At 31.3% G+C, this 15,247-nt stretch overlaps 2 protein-coding genes across 2 annotated transcripts; both read left to right on the forward strand.

Annotated features, from left to right (window-relative positions):
- The first annotated feature begins 6,966 nt into the window (after positions 1–6,966).
- On the forward strand, positions 6,967–11,177 carry LOC108779645 (probable G-protein coupled receptor B0563.6). The gene is made up of 6 exons (XM_018547104.1): positions 6,967–7,174; positions 7,259–7,518; positions 7,957–8,183; positions 10,062–10,363; positions 10,433–10,667; positions 11,088–11,177. The coding sequence occupies exons 1-6, from the start codon at positions 7,152–7,154 to the stop codon at positions 11,175–11,177; spliced, it is 1,137 nt and encodes a 378-aa protein (XP_018402606.1). The 5' UTR covers positions 6,967–7,151.
- Positions 11,178–11,379: 202 nt separating this feature from the next.
- Positions 11,380–13,149, forward strand: LOC108779647 (probable G-protein coupled receptor B0563.6). The gene is made up of 4 exons (XM_018547105.1): positions 11,380–11,406; positions 11,888–12,189; positions 12,259–12,493; positions 12,914–13,149. The coding sequence occupies exons 1-4, from the start codon at positions 11,380–11,382 to the stop codon at positions 13,118–13,120; spliced, it is 771 nt and encodes a 256-aa protein (XP_018402607.1). The 3' UTR covers positions 13,121–13,149.
- The last annotated feature ends 2,098 nt before the right edge of the window (positions 13,150–15,247 follow it).

A 15,247-nucleotide genomic window follows, 5' to 3' on the forward strand; every position in this document is an offset into this window, starting at 1 on the left:
AATGATAATCATTAATAATAAGCATTATAAACATATAGTAATAATATTAACATTAATTATAATTAATGTTTATTATCAAGCGACGCGGTAGCGTCGCGACGCGAAGTGCATAAAATAAAAATATAACCGCTTGACTGCTTGACTTGACATGATCGCTTATGGTTGTTGCGTGAATGTCATCGTGTATATGCTCATGTCGCTGTCAAATTCACGACGCTATTACTAGCTGTATCTCGAGTTTTCACATCTTCAAACTTTAGGTTAAAATTACTCAGAATTTAAAAGCCCAATCAAAAAATCTAAAAACACTTTTATTACATAATGTCATCGGTATCCTTCGATTGCGACCAGTCCGAATAAAATTGATGCAGCCGATACCGAGATCTAGAGACCGAGTCCCGATAACTATTTTAGAAATAGAATCTGCATTTATTTTTGGAGGATTTAAATTTTCTACATTATTATCACGTTTCCAAAATTTACAAAAAGCGGTGAAATCTCTTTAAAAAAATCTTTTTTTAAAAAAAGAAAAAAACATACGCCAAGTGCATAAAAAAGATATTGAACTTCTTGATCAAAAACAGATATGAGATAAATATAATTGACCAAGTGTATTCTTCATTACGCCAGCAGAGAGAAACCTGAGAGAGGACATGACGGCCTAAAACCTGTAACCGCTGCAACACCGCAAAATGCTGCGCGCACTTATACTGCCCTCTGAAGAAGTAGATGTAAACTACACAACAATATCCATCTTTTTACGGCACTCCTGATGGAAATAAATCACTGAAACCGTTAAAATCTTTATTAATTTGATAGATTTAAGTTATTTTAACGATTTCAGCGATTTATTTCCACCAGGAGTGCCGTAAAAAAATGGATATTGTTGTGTAGTTTACATCCACTTCTTCAGAGGGCAGTAGTACGCGACAGCATTTTGCGGTGTTGCAGCGGTTACAGGTTTTAGGCCGTCATGTCCTCTCTCTCAGGTTTCTCTCTGACGCCAGTCACATAAGACAGACCGAAAGTGACTATAATTGTCAACTGGATTATAGTGAAGAAAAAACTTGGCGTGCCCGGGTCGCATTAAAACGCAATATTCTAGAATCTTGGTTCTATCGCAATATTCTGCAGTACACACTATATATGCGAAAACAATAATTCAACAAAGAAAAGATGTGAATAATTGCTTACTGAACATAAAAAGTTGTTATTTATAATATTTCTAAAATATATATCTAAATATTATATTTGTCCATAATTTACATCACATCTATTATTTGTGAATATATTTTCATGTCTCACAAATTATATCACTATATATGTTATACGTATATATTATATCTGTATACATATGTCTGTTATTTTAATTTACTATGTTGAAATAATGTTTTCACTGCATACTGTTTACAATTAATGCAACCCGGACACGCCAAGTTTTTTCTTCACTATAATCCAGTTGACAATTATAGTCACTTTCGGTCTGTCTTATGTGACTGGCGTAATGAAGAATACACTTGGTCAATTATATTTATCTCATATCTGTTTTTGATCAAGAAGTTCAATATCTTTTTTATGCATTTGGCGTATGTTTTTTTCTTTTTTTAAAAAAAGGTTTTTTAAGAGATTTTCTTTTTATATAATCTTCTAGTTTTCTACAATTAAGTATAAAAAAATTCCTGAAATATTTTAACTGTCAACTACTGTAGCAATCCTGAAGTGATCTTTGACAGCTGAGAAATATATACGGTACCATTATTTCAGGAATTATTTTGCACTTCTATCTTCTATTTGATATACCTATCGAACATATGTATATCTCAGTTTGCTGCATATTGTACAGATTTTAGAATTACAAAATTGTGTTTAAAAAAAAACTAAAAAATAAAACTATACATACTGTCAGTGTTGTACATACTATATATGTATATACAGGGTGTTTATTTTAAAACTTGCCAGCTGATTATCTCGAAAACTAAATCCATTAGACAAAAATGTTTCAAATAAAAATGGAACGGTGTCGAGGGGGACACGTTTTAGTCATGTTTTTTTTTCTAAGTGAAAGCGCTAAAAAGATATAAAGGTCATCTCCACTTTTTTAAATGGAATTGTGTAATTTTTTTTAGATAACGTGATTCCTCTAATTATGTTGCATATAAAAGTATTAAGGTAGAGATACCAAAAAACCAATAGTTTACGAGTTATTTAACATTTTGTGTCAATATGTACCAAAATAAAGTGTAAAATATCTCGAAAACTATTGGTTTTTTGGTATCTCTACCTTAATACTTTTATATGCAAAATAATTAGCGGAATCATGTTATCTAAGAAAAATTACACAATTCCATTTAAAAAAGTGGAGGTGACCTTCACAGTTCACATCTTTTTAGCGCCTCTACTTAGAAAAAAAAACAACGTTTCCATTTAAAAAAGTGGAGGTGACCTTCACAGTTCACATCTTTTTAGCGCCTCTACTTAGAAAAACAAACAACGTGATTAAAACGTGTCCCCCTCGACATAGTTCCATTTTTATTTGAAACACTTTTGTCTACTGGATTTAGTTTTCGAGATAATCAGCTGGAAAGTTTTCAAATGAACACCCTGTATACATATATTGCTTTTATTAACGTTTAAACAAAAAATACTGCAAAAGTACATTTTCAGATTGATTTTTAAAAAGTAACGGAAAAGTAACGAAAAGTTAGCCTACGAGTAACGGTAACTGTAACGAGTTACTTTTAAAAAGCGATAATTATAATAACGGTAACTCGTTACTTTTTTAATTTTTTTACTCGGTGACGAGTAACTGTAGCTTGTTACTTTTAAAAAGTAACTTTCCATTCCCTGAAATTTAATGTATATATTTTTAACAGTGTATTAAAGTAACAGATTTATTTTAATTGATATAATTTGTAAAATTTGGTCAGTAATTTTTTTGACGCCTCAACTAAAAAGATTGACCCCCTCGAGTTTATTCTCCACACACCTATTCATCTACCGAGCTTGTGAATATAAACTCAATGATTCGGAAGGATGCACAGTTTGTGTTTTATTTCGGGTTGATTGGTTACTGATTGGCAATTCTATGTTAAAATACAATTTGTAAAAAAGTGAATTGATAATCATTGTATTGGCAATCTTTATATAATGTTCTAACGATATTAATTATAATCTTTTCATTCACTTTGATTGTGTTTCAAATCTGTATAACATACATATTCAATTTACTTCAAGATGAATAACATAATCCAATAAAAAAGATATGAGAAATATAATGTTTTTATTAATATACATATATACAGTATAAGAGAATTGAATTACGGATATAATATCGAGTGTTATACATATAACATGACAAGTATTATTGCGTTAATTTCATGGGTTGATGTTCTCAAATTCGTGCATTTAAAAATCTTTTATGATCTTGTTTTGCAATCTAGCTAAGAAGATCTTCTAAAGATTTCTAAAAGATACTTACTGGCATCTACGTCGTCAAATCCATTCTTTCATATTTCGTCAGACTGATGTCAATTATATAGATATAAAAAGTTCTAATATTTATAAAAAGTTCTTTTTTATTTTATAAAAACGCGTTGCAAATCATTTGACGCGAATCGATTCTTGAATCCGTTGCGTTCTTTTTCGCAACTTGTTGGGACATAATGAGAAGTCTCACGAATAAAATAAATTTCGGAGGAAATCTAATTCTCCACGTCGAAACAATCGCACTATTACTTTCTGCGTTCTATGCCTTCAAATTTCTTTCCCTCTCTTTTGGTTTCAGATCAATCGTCCTATAATAATAACAGCGTCTTCTTTTCGCATCGTCTTTATAGGCACTGTTTTTATTCTTAGTATTTGATCCATCCATATTAATATTATATTTGACGCGATTGCTCGAGCAGGGTCATCTTTTTTCGTCGAAGTAATCTTCTTCGCACAAAATTCGCGAGTTATCCTCTGCTTTCATTTTATATATCGTGAATAAATTGTGAGTCCGTTTTGTTTCCGTGAGAAAACGGCGATTAGCTCCTTATCGTTCCTCATCTTGGAACCGCTCGCCGGTGAGTCTTTATCAATCGACCAAGCGAAAACGCGATCGGGCGAGAAAAATGTCTTTGACAATATTTTCCGCTCGAAGGAATTAGCCGACGTCGCGTTGTGGGGACATCCTCCTTCGACGTTGGCTGATACTGCATCGATCGCGCTTCGCTATGGATAGGCATATCCACTCGCTCGGCGCCTTTCGACCCCGATCCCGATAACTTGACACCACGATTATTAATCTCTATCGAGATTCTACGTTCCTCATCTCGCTATTCGTCAATATTATAACGTCAATCATTGCTTTTATTAAAGCTTCCGACTGACTCTGTCCGCATCGTTCAACGAGGACTTTTCTAAAAACTTATTTATCGAATCAGTTCTGTCGTTTTTTAAAATTTATAACTTTTTCAATTAATCATTAAATTTAAAAAGAAGAATATCCTTTTTATTTTTATCTGTATATATCTCCTATCTTGGAACGTGTCGAGTGCTGGTAGGCAATCCGTTTGTTTTTACAGACGACATACGTATTTCATATTTTTCGCGGAAATAAACAAATTTGTTGTTGTTACAGTTCTTGCATTGTAATAACATCTAATCATGCTGTCTCAAAATCAATGCGACGGAAACCTGGCTGAGGCTGACTGTATCCACGATTATCCCTCGTATCACATTCGTCGACAGTTGTCTCATCGTTACATCACACTTCGTACATAAATCACTCATAGTTTCTTTTTAGAACGCTCTTTAAATTCGTTAAATTCGTCGCATTTTTTATACGACTTCTGGAAGTACAAAATTCATAGGAAATGGCAAAATTCACAAGATTTTGTCCATTATCAATAACGAATATTTCCGTTTTATTTAATCGAACAATTTTATTTCTTAATAATTATAAAATAACAAGGCTCAACAAATTCAAAAAAACATCAAAAATAACAGGACTACGAGCCATAAATTAATTATTATAAATAATGAAGAAAAGTTTCAATTTAAAACATAAGAATTTAATGACATATTAAATGAAAACGAAATAACATATGAGATAAATAAACAATAAAGGCAAACGTTTCGATCCTTATCGGGTCATTATCAATGCCATAGTATATAAAATTATTTAGAAAACAAAAAATATATATGATGTTGGCATATTAAATATTGACGCATATAAAATAAAAAGATGTAATAAATAAAACGCATATCGACAGATAACAAATAAAAAATTAACAGACGTGGGTAATCTTCATCTCTCTCATTTGTCGCATGTCAATTCAGGCTCAAGTATTAAAAACATTTCTTGAAAATTAATCGTCATCTCTTTCACTAGTCGCATATTATGGAAGCTCAAATATTAAATCAATTGCAAGTGTACAATTTATGTGTGTGTAAGAGAAATTGCATTATCTGTTAAAATATATATATAATGTAATTACAAATTGAAAAAACTCGAAGTATTAATCAATCATATATATACATATAAGAATAAAATTAACAATTTTTTATTGTGTAACGCATATTATATATTATACTGCTCAATTTAATGATAATTAAATTAAGTTTAAAAACACTTCAAAAACAAAGAATAATAGCGTACCTTGATCATTTGGATGCTTGAATTAAATTTTATAAAGTTATAAATGTGACAAAGGAAAACTAATGTAAGTGATGTTAACAGTTTAACTACCGAAAACAGTTTAATTTTTTATTTGTTATCTGTCGATATGCGTTTTATTTATTACATCTTTTTATTTTATATGCGTCAATATTTATTATGCCAACATCATATATGTTTTTTGTTTTCTAAATAATTTTATATACTATGGCATTGATAATGACCCGATAGGGATCGAAACATTTGCCTTTATTGTTTATTTATCTCATATGTTATTTCGTTTTCATATAATATGTCATTAAATTCTTATGTTTTAAATTGAAACTTTTCTTCATTATTTATAATAATTAATTTATGGCTCGTAGTCCTTATTTTTTATGTTTATTTCTTAATATTTTATCTGATAAACATTAATAAATATCGAAATTGCTGAGATAAAATTTTGCATAATTTTTTCTCACAATTAAAAAGAATATTATAAAATTATACGTCGATGCATTCAATAAAATACAGCATTTTGTGAATCTACCGAAAGATTCATAAGACTAAAAAAATTTAAGAAGATTATAATTCATAAATATAAAAATTTTAAACATTCTCGAATTAATTTCTAATTGACAAGTTGGCAGAAACAAAAAATATTTCGGCGCGTTTTCTTCAGTCATTACGAATGCAGAGGAAATGATAAATTTATAAATGATAAAAAAGGGGAAGCGTTATTTTTGGTACTACGTGTAATTATACGTAATTGTTTAGAAGGACACAAATGATAACCAAATAAAGTTACGGAATATTCAAAGATGCTCCATTTGTATCCGTCTAAAATACGAAAATTGTATTCCAAACTAAAATGGATTAATTAAAATCATTGGTATTTATAATATGTAGGATAGCGCGAACTTGTGATATTCTTCCATAAAGAAAGAAGCAATAATAATGATTAGAAAATTACATATAAAAATGCTTAGAAAATTACAGTCTTTTTAATAAAGAAAGAGTTATGTTGATTGTACATTTTATAAAATACAATAAGTTTGATTAACTGTATTTAATCTTACTTTATTGCATAATCAGTGTTACCTCCACGATGAAGTATTTGACCGTAAACAACAATTAATAATAGACCCTGTTGTTTGTTCAAGCAGTTTGACCTTAATAAAGGGTTTAAGTCTATCATCTATTATGTGTTTAAATAAATCCCCATACACCTTGACGTTTTACCTTCTCGGGGCTTGCGCAGTATATTTTTCTGCAGCAAGACCCATAAGGTGGATATGTCACAGGTAAACCTGTTAGAGTCTATCATGTCTTTATTGAAAGTAGATTTACAGCTGGCTAGAGGAAGAAAGAGAGAAACAGAGACGACGACGTGCGTGAACAAAATACAAAACGTCAAACAGTGAAAAGTTTCTAGATCACTTAATCACTGAAGTACAAGTTCTTTAACAGCAATCTTAATTCGTATAATTACACAATCAACGAAACGTATACAATGCTGACAGGAGTGATCGATGGGTTTGTAAAATTGCTGCTTGCACGCTTTCTATAATAAGTATAACTCTTGCACATACGAGATCCCAATGAAAATGCTTTTTGTAGTACTCAGTTGTGTTGTGATGATGATAACTTTACTCTCGGACATACGCCTACCGAGGACGACGTTACTCAAAGCCAAGTGATATCTTTGACGTGGACATCTTACGGTATCATAGTCCCGATCATATTAACCATCGGCATTTTTGGCAATGCGGCAATCTTTGTTGTACTATCTGGCCCAGTGTTTCGTGGTATCGCATACCTGTACCTCAGTGGACTTGCGCTGGCGCATATCGGCGTTATTCTCTCTTGGATAACAATTAGTTTGTACAATCCGATTCCGACAGTGTGCACTGCAGAAAAAAATACCGCTTATATATTACCTGTTGTATTCCAAATGAACCAAATCAGGAGACACGACAGTGTCTCTCGGCATTAAACAAGTACAGCGAAATTATTCATTTAACCATGACACTTAACTTATTTAATTTAAATCGCGACGAGATACTTGACTCATTTGTCGATTAATACTATCGTTTATGCGACAGTTGCATTCGATTATAATTAATTAATTACTGTATCGATAAATTATTGTATAGCTCACGATTAATTATTGTATAGCTCACTATTACGTACCAGCACGTGTACTTCTTGTTTGATTAATTTAAATACGATTGCGTAATCAGTCTCTTTTTTCTCAGTGCACAACAGTAGCCATGTAACAATATAATTATATCTGACAATCAATATATATGTTTCAGCGCTAAGATTGAGTTATGGCATGAGCAATAATTATCCATCAGCTTTCTACTATGCTCATGTCGAACTTGTTATTCTAAACGCCTTCTCGGCCGCTAGTGTTTTCATTATGGTCTGCTTAATTGTAGATCGATACATTTTTGTATTCTTTCCAGCGCGTATTCGCACTGGAAACACACGCAAGAACGTTAATTCCTTCATACTCTCTTCTTTTATTGCTGGCTTTCTGGTAAACTGTTTACGTAAAATGATACTCGTATTTCTTTTCTATTGAAAGATACATATAATTTTTTTTAATAAAAAAATAGAAAATTAAAGTATCGATAATTAACATAAGTCAGAAAGGGCGATGTAAGAGTCAAACGATAAAATTTCATACTATGATATTTAATACTAAAATTTGACAAGTAATAAAATATAAATATAAAACTATTAGTATAAAAAAAATTAAATATAAAAATTACTTAAATTAAATACATGATAAGAATTATATTTTGTCCATTATTGAATAAATGATATTTTTCAATTTAATTCAATAATAAGAGTTATTAGTTATTGCGTATTAAGATCAATGCTGCACTCTCATTCGCCCTTGAGGAATGTATTATTTTTAAATACATGATGATCGTCGTGACAAGTTTCGGCTCTACATAGAAAACGCATAATATCTGAAATGCTTCACACATATTAAAAAACAGAAAAATAGTCTTAATTTACAAACAGATACTGAAGGTCTTCATAAGGCTTATGTGCCCATTGTAAATAAAGTTTGACTTTCTAATATTGATAATTGTTGGTCTTGCTCAGTCTGCATCTGTTATTTAACGTTATTAGTCGACTTACACAATATATATGTCCACAATGTACAAACTTTTTTAATTATTATTTATTGTATTTTATCTGATTAACGTATTAACAATGCCGACACACTGAATTAGCATTATTATCGTTTGATTTTCCTGGTGAGTTTTCTCATAGAAATTTTGACATAATTTGTTTAACATCTATAAAGAAAGTTTTTTACCATCTTTTCAGAGATATGGTTATACACTGACTTTTCAATCATGTATAACCATAATGTCATTTTTCTGTTGGAGACTCACTGGAGTAGAATAAAGACTGTACGACCGACTTTCTACAATTGATTTTGTCCAATTGTTTTTTAACGTCTGAGGAGGGATCAAACCTAGAGCCGAAACTTGTCACGACGATCATCATGTATTTAATTTAAGTAACTTTATATATTTAATTTTTTTTATATTGATAGTTTTATATTTATATTTTATTACTTGTCAAATTTTAGTATTAAATATCATAGTATAAAATTTTATCGTTTGACTCTTACATCGCCCTTTCTGACTTATATTAATTATTGTTATACTAGGAGTTATACTTGAATATTTTCATCTTATTTGTTAAAGTATCGAGCAATCTTCTACATTCTGATTCCACTATAATCTTTACTATTATAAATATTTTTATGTTTCACTTTCTCTCTCGGAGCTATCTATAAATAATCTATAGAGTTTTTATATTATTTTTAAAAAATATTAAAAATAATTTTTATTTATTTAAAATATTGAGTGCGATCTATAGCCGATGTTTCATATAATTCGATTATTACATGTTTAAGATCATAATACGATTTTGAGACAAACTGTACAGTTATTTTACTGATTGAATAGTATTAAAACTCTCTCTATACTATGACCACACGATTAAGACGATCTTGAATATAAGATCTGTTAACAATTATTAATAATTGTTGCATCGATTATATTGTTGCATCTTTACTTTATTTAGTTAGTATTATCCGATTATATTAGAATGATTGGTTGAGAAAATCAATATGAAAAAGCAACAAATCAATAAACGACAGCGTTTATTATTTGCGCTGATTTGTCAGTGGATTTTTTAATCAAAGAGCGCGAATCATTACAATCGATTAGTTTGCGTTAATTCGGGTTTAATAATAACGAGAAAATTTTTATTACAAACACAATAGATATAATAATTTTATGCATAAAATATTACACATATATAATATATTTAGAAATATTTTATACATGTATATGTATATTTTATTCTACTTAGTAATTCTTTTCAGATTAGTGGTCCGCTATCGGTAATGAGAATCGTTTATGCGGAACAAAATGAATTTGGTACTTCTTTTACATTACGTGAAAATGTATTCGTTACGCAAACTGCGATATGGAGAACATATATTTGGATAATGGAGATTATAGTACGAATTTGTCCGTCGATCGTATTCATTGTATTAAATAGTCTGGTCATTAAGAGGTTTCTACAGTTGAATGTGCAAAACCGACAATTCCATGCCGTTTCGAATAAATTTCGGACCAATAAAACGCCCGACACGTCATTATTATCTCGCAATCGAGGATACAAGTTAAAACAAAAGATTAGATATTTTATATTTCTGGTCCCACCAGAATATATAAAAATTATTCTTTTCAGAGAGGAGCAACACTTGGCGATATTAACAACAACAATGATTCTATGCTTCTTTTTTACGGCAGTTCTACCGAGTCTTACGCCTATACTATATACCGATCGTCATCCGTTGGACCTTCGTTATCAAAAGTTCCGCGTGTATTCAACGATTGTCGAGCTCAGCAATTATGCCATTTACATCCTCATATATCTCGCCTGCAGTACAGAATTTCGAAGAGAATTGCTGAGATTTTTACAAGTGAGCACCGCGCACTCATTGTGACAATTTTAATTTAAAAATCTATTATAGAAATTTCTCTTCTTTTTCTTTGATATTATTTGTACAATAAGATTATTTCATATTATACAATATTTAAGTAATAATAAGATTTTATAGAATTTATTTGTGTAAAGTTTTTTAAAGCATTATAAATGAATGAATTACGTTTTAAATAGGTCGTAGTTAAAAAGGTAACATGAAGCTCCGATTGAGCTTCACATTATGTTAAGCGCTCTCCCCCCTCTCTCCCCCTCTTCCCCCTCCCCCTCCCCCTCCCTCTCTCTCTCCTTTTCTCTCTCTCTTTTATAATATATATAAATAGATTATAATTTATAATTGCAGAAAAATATTAGCGCAACTAATGAGAGTATAATTTGATTTATTCATTTTTGCGAACAGGGAAAGTGTAACGAAAACGTAGGGCAAGACGTTGATCAGCCGATAGGCGAAATCGAGGATTATAGTCGGCATGGCACTACTAATACTTGAATATTTTCATCTTATTTGTTAAAGTATCGAGCAATCTTCTACATTCTGATTCCACTATAATCTTTACTATTATAAATATTTTTATGTTTCACTTTCTCTCTCGGAGCTATCTATAAATAATCTATAGAGTTTTTATATTATTTTTAAAAAATATTAAAAATAATTTTTATTTATTTAAAATATTGAGTGCGATCTATAGCCGATGTTTCATATAATTCGATTATTACATGTTTAAGATCATAATACGATTTTGAGACAAACTGTACAGTTATTTTACTGATTGAATAGTATTAAAACTCTCTCTATACTATGACCACACGATTAAGACGATCTTGAATATAAGATCTGTTAACAATTATTAATAATTGTTGCATCGATTATATTGTTGCATCTTTACTTTATTTAGTTAGTATTATCCGATTATATTAGAATGATTGGTTGAGAAAATCAATATGAAAAAGCAACAAATCAATAAACGACAGCGTTTATTATTTGCGCTGATTTGTCAGTGGATTTTTTAATCAAAGAGCGCGAATCATTACAATCGATTAGTTTGCGTTAATTCGGGTTTAATAATAACGAGAAAATTTTTATTACAAACACAATAGATATAATAATTTTATGCATAAAATATTACACATATATAATATATTTAGAAATATTTTATACATGTATATGTATATTTTATTCTACTTAGTAATTCTTTTCAGATTAGTGGTCCGCTATCGGTAATGAGAATCGTTTATGCGGAACAAAATGAATTTGGTACTTCTTTTACATTACGTGAAAATGTATTCGTTACGCAAACTGCGATATGGAGAACATATATTTGGATAATGGAGATTATAGTACGAATTTGTCCGTCGATCGTATTCATTGTATTAAATAGTCTGGTCATTAAGAGGTTTCTACAGTTGAATGTGCAAAACCGACAATTCCATGCCGTTTCGAATAAATTTCGGACCAATAAAACGCCCGACACGTCATTATTATCTCGCAATCGAGGATACAAGTTAAAACAAAAGATTAGATATTTTATATTTCTGGTCCCACCAGAATATATAAAAATTATTCTTTTCAGAGAGGAGCAACACTTGGCGATATTAACAACAACAATGATTCTATGCTTCTTTTTTACGGCAGTTCTACCGAGTCTTACGCCTATACTATATACCGATCGTCATCCGTTGGACCTTCGTTATCAAAAGTTCCGCGTGTATTCAACGATTGTCGAGCTCAGCAATTATGCCATTTACATCCTCATATATCTCGCCTGCAGTACAGAATTTCGAAGAGAATTGCTGAGATTTTTACAAGTGAGCACCGCGCACTCATTGTGACAATTTTAATTTAAAAATCTATTATAGAAATTTCTCTTCTTTTTCTTTGATATTATTTGTACAATAAGATTATTTCATATTATACAATATTTAAGTAATAATAAGATTTTATAGAATTTATTTGTGTAAAGTTTTTTAAAGCATTATAAATGAATGAATTACGTTTTAAATAGGTCGTAGTTAAAAAGGTAACATGAAGCTCCGATTGAGCTTCACATTATGTTAAGCGCTCTCCCCCCTCTCTCCCCCTCTTCCCCCTCCCCCTCCCCCTCCCTCTCTCTCTCCTTTTCTCTCTCTCTTTTATAATATATATAAATAGATTATAATTTATAATTGCAGAAAAATATTAGCGCAACTAATGAGAGTATAATTTGATTTATTCATTTTTGCGAACAGGGAAAGTGTAACGAAAACGTAGGGCAAGACGTTGATCAGCCGATAGGCGAAATCGAGGATTATAGTCGGCATGGCACTACTATTCGATTGACACCGGAGCGTACGAAATTGAATTCCCCCGAGTCGCCGGCCAAAGAAATTAGAATGGAGGAAGACGCGCATCCGTCGGAAGCTACTATTATGTTAGAACACCGTGTTGTCGCATAATTATATGTTGCGCGCTGGTATCAAAGACACAATCGATCGTTTTTATTTGTTACATGTATATTTGTATTTATATTAATTATAATATTGTATTATTGTTGCGTCCGTAATGGAACTCTATATATGTGTATATTAATTAAATATAATAGATTAATGGATGAATTTCAAGTATATTATAAATTTTAGAGGAAGGTCAGCGATACCGACATACTACTTCGTTATTAGACTATATTTTTTAGACAAAAGCAGAAAATAAATCTTTGGAGATATATAAATGTAAACTGGAAAGTGTCTTCTATCGATGCTCTATAGCAATTTTTATAATACTGTTAAGAATTTTGCAATAATTAATTTTTTTATCGAATAAGCGAAAACGAGCGTCAGACAAAATGGGCCCCAAAACTGACATATGTGTATATGGCCACAGAGTATGCGCATGTAACCGCAGAGTGCAGGTTATGTTACGATGCGCGATATGTCGTGATGAGACACGTGACGACATGCCGGTTTAGGCTATAAACGATTTTATTTTTAAAACCGTATTATAAGAAAAATAAGAGAAACAGGAAAATATAAATAAAATAGTTTTAGAAAACTACAAACATATAAAAGGACTTAATATTATCACTAATATAGCTACTATTACATAAACTACGTAATTTATAAAATAACATCATAAGAATTTTGTTTTCACATTTGTAGAATTCGTTTTTAGCTGATTTTGTATAGAAACAAGCCACATATATATGAATTATGAGTTTTTACTTCTTTAATTACCTAAACAGATTATGTTTTCATTAGTATTAATGAAGTGCAAAGATTAGTTTACGAGAAATAAGGGGGTGCCACTTTAAGAGACCTATGTCAGTATCGGCACAGTATAAGTAGAACCAGTAGCGGCACTCCGTAGAAATAGCGTCGGAGAAATTTTACCACGCATGCGCTGCATTACTACCAACATGGCGTCATTGAACAGTAAATATAACTAATATGAAGTTAGTATATCATAGGGAGCTTTCCAGATGGGTATAATTAATCCGTCATAAGATAGTAATAAGTCGGTAGTCCGTGACCGAGTGGAGATGGCCAAATTCCATCTCTTCTGACTTACAGCTTATGATTACGTTATGACTGACCAATCAAAAAACAGTATGTGTCTGCCATTTCTTACGAGAAAACTGATTTCTTATAACCTAAAAACTGAATCGAGAATATTGAGATCGAAGTGATTTATATCGTATTAAAAATGAAATATGAATGTTTACAAGATGACATGGAACTCATCAAACTTGTCGAATTTAATTGTTGAATCTAAATTCCTTAAGATTTATGACTTATAACACTTATTATGTCATGTGAGTAATGACTTATGGCTTATTGTAGAAGGCCCACAACACAATTAGAACCAACTCCGATTAATCGATGATTGTCTGCTATTGAAAGATACTCTTAATATTTTAGCTTTAAAAATATTTAAAAATATATAAAATAGAACGCGTAATTGTTGGTGGTTTTATATGTGCAATTTTATGCGTGACTGTAACAATAATTCCAGAGCAGATCGTCATTTAAACTTTTTTCGTTTCCCATTTGATTTAGAAAGGTAGTAATTTTTCGATAATTTTTGATACATATGTAGTGCGTGCGTGCGTGCGTGCGTCAGGTGAGGGGAAGGAAATATCGACGTCTAGATCTTCTATGTCTTTATACAATTCATTGTTTGAGATATCTCCTTCAGCAGGGACTGTCGAATAAGAAATAGAGATTGGAGGAGGGGGAGAGAATTGGTTTGGGGCCGGAGGGGTAGGAGTCTCGCTTTCTGTTAAATCTATGACAGGTATAGCGTCGGTAGTCGGTAGTTGTTTTTTATTTCTATTTACTAATCGTCCAGTCTTAAGTAATTCTTGGCAAGCTGGCTCGCTTAGCAAGGTCCCTGTCCGGTCCTTCTTGATTATGGGGACTCCTAACCGGCGCAGGGTCTCGATTTTCTTCCGCTTCCGACGTCCAGCGCGATGTTTATTGCGCCAGACCATCTATCGAAGCATTTCTCTTGTTAGGCAAACTTAGGGAGGAAAAGAAAGATGCAAGAGGAGAGAGAGAGAGAGAGAGAGAGAGAGAGAGAGAGAGAGA

The sequence above is a fragment of the Cyphomyrmex costatus genome, unplaced genomic scaffold, assembly GCF_001594065.2.
Source record: "Cyphomyrmex costatus isolate MS0001 unplaced genomic scaffold, Ccosl1.0 scaffold608, whole genome shotgun sequence".
Classification (NCBI taxonomy): domain Eukaryota; kingdom Metazoa; phylum Arthropoda; class Insecta; order Hymenoptera; family Formicidae; genus Cyphomyrmex; species Cyphomyrmex costatus.

Bases quoted from the DNA above. Each gene is read 5' to 3' on its own strand.
- LOC108779645 (XM_018547104.1), top strand. From the start codon at position 7,152: ATGCTGACAGGAGTGATCGATGG. The intron at 7,519-7,956 runs GTTTGTACAATC...TATATGTTTCAG, and splicing joins TCTCTCTTGGATAACAATTA to CGCTAAGATTGAGTTATGGC. The intron at 8,184-10,061 runs GTAAACTGTTTA...AATTCTTTTCAG, and splicing joins CTTTTATTGCTGGCTTTCTG to ATTAGTGGTCCGCTATCGGT.
- LOC108779647 (XM_018547105.1), top strand. From the start codon at position 11,380: ATGTTTCATATAATTCGATTATTACAT. The intron at 11,407-11,887 runs GTTTAAGATCAT...AATTCTTTTCAG, and splicing joins ATATAATTCGATTATTACAT to ATTAGTGGTCCGCTATCGGT. The intron at 12,494-12,913 runs GTGAGCACCGCG...TTTTGCGAACAG, and splicing joins AATTGCTGAGATTTTTACAA to GGAAAGTGTAACGAAAACGT.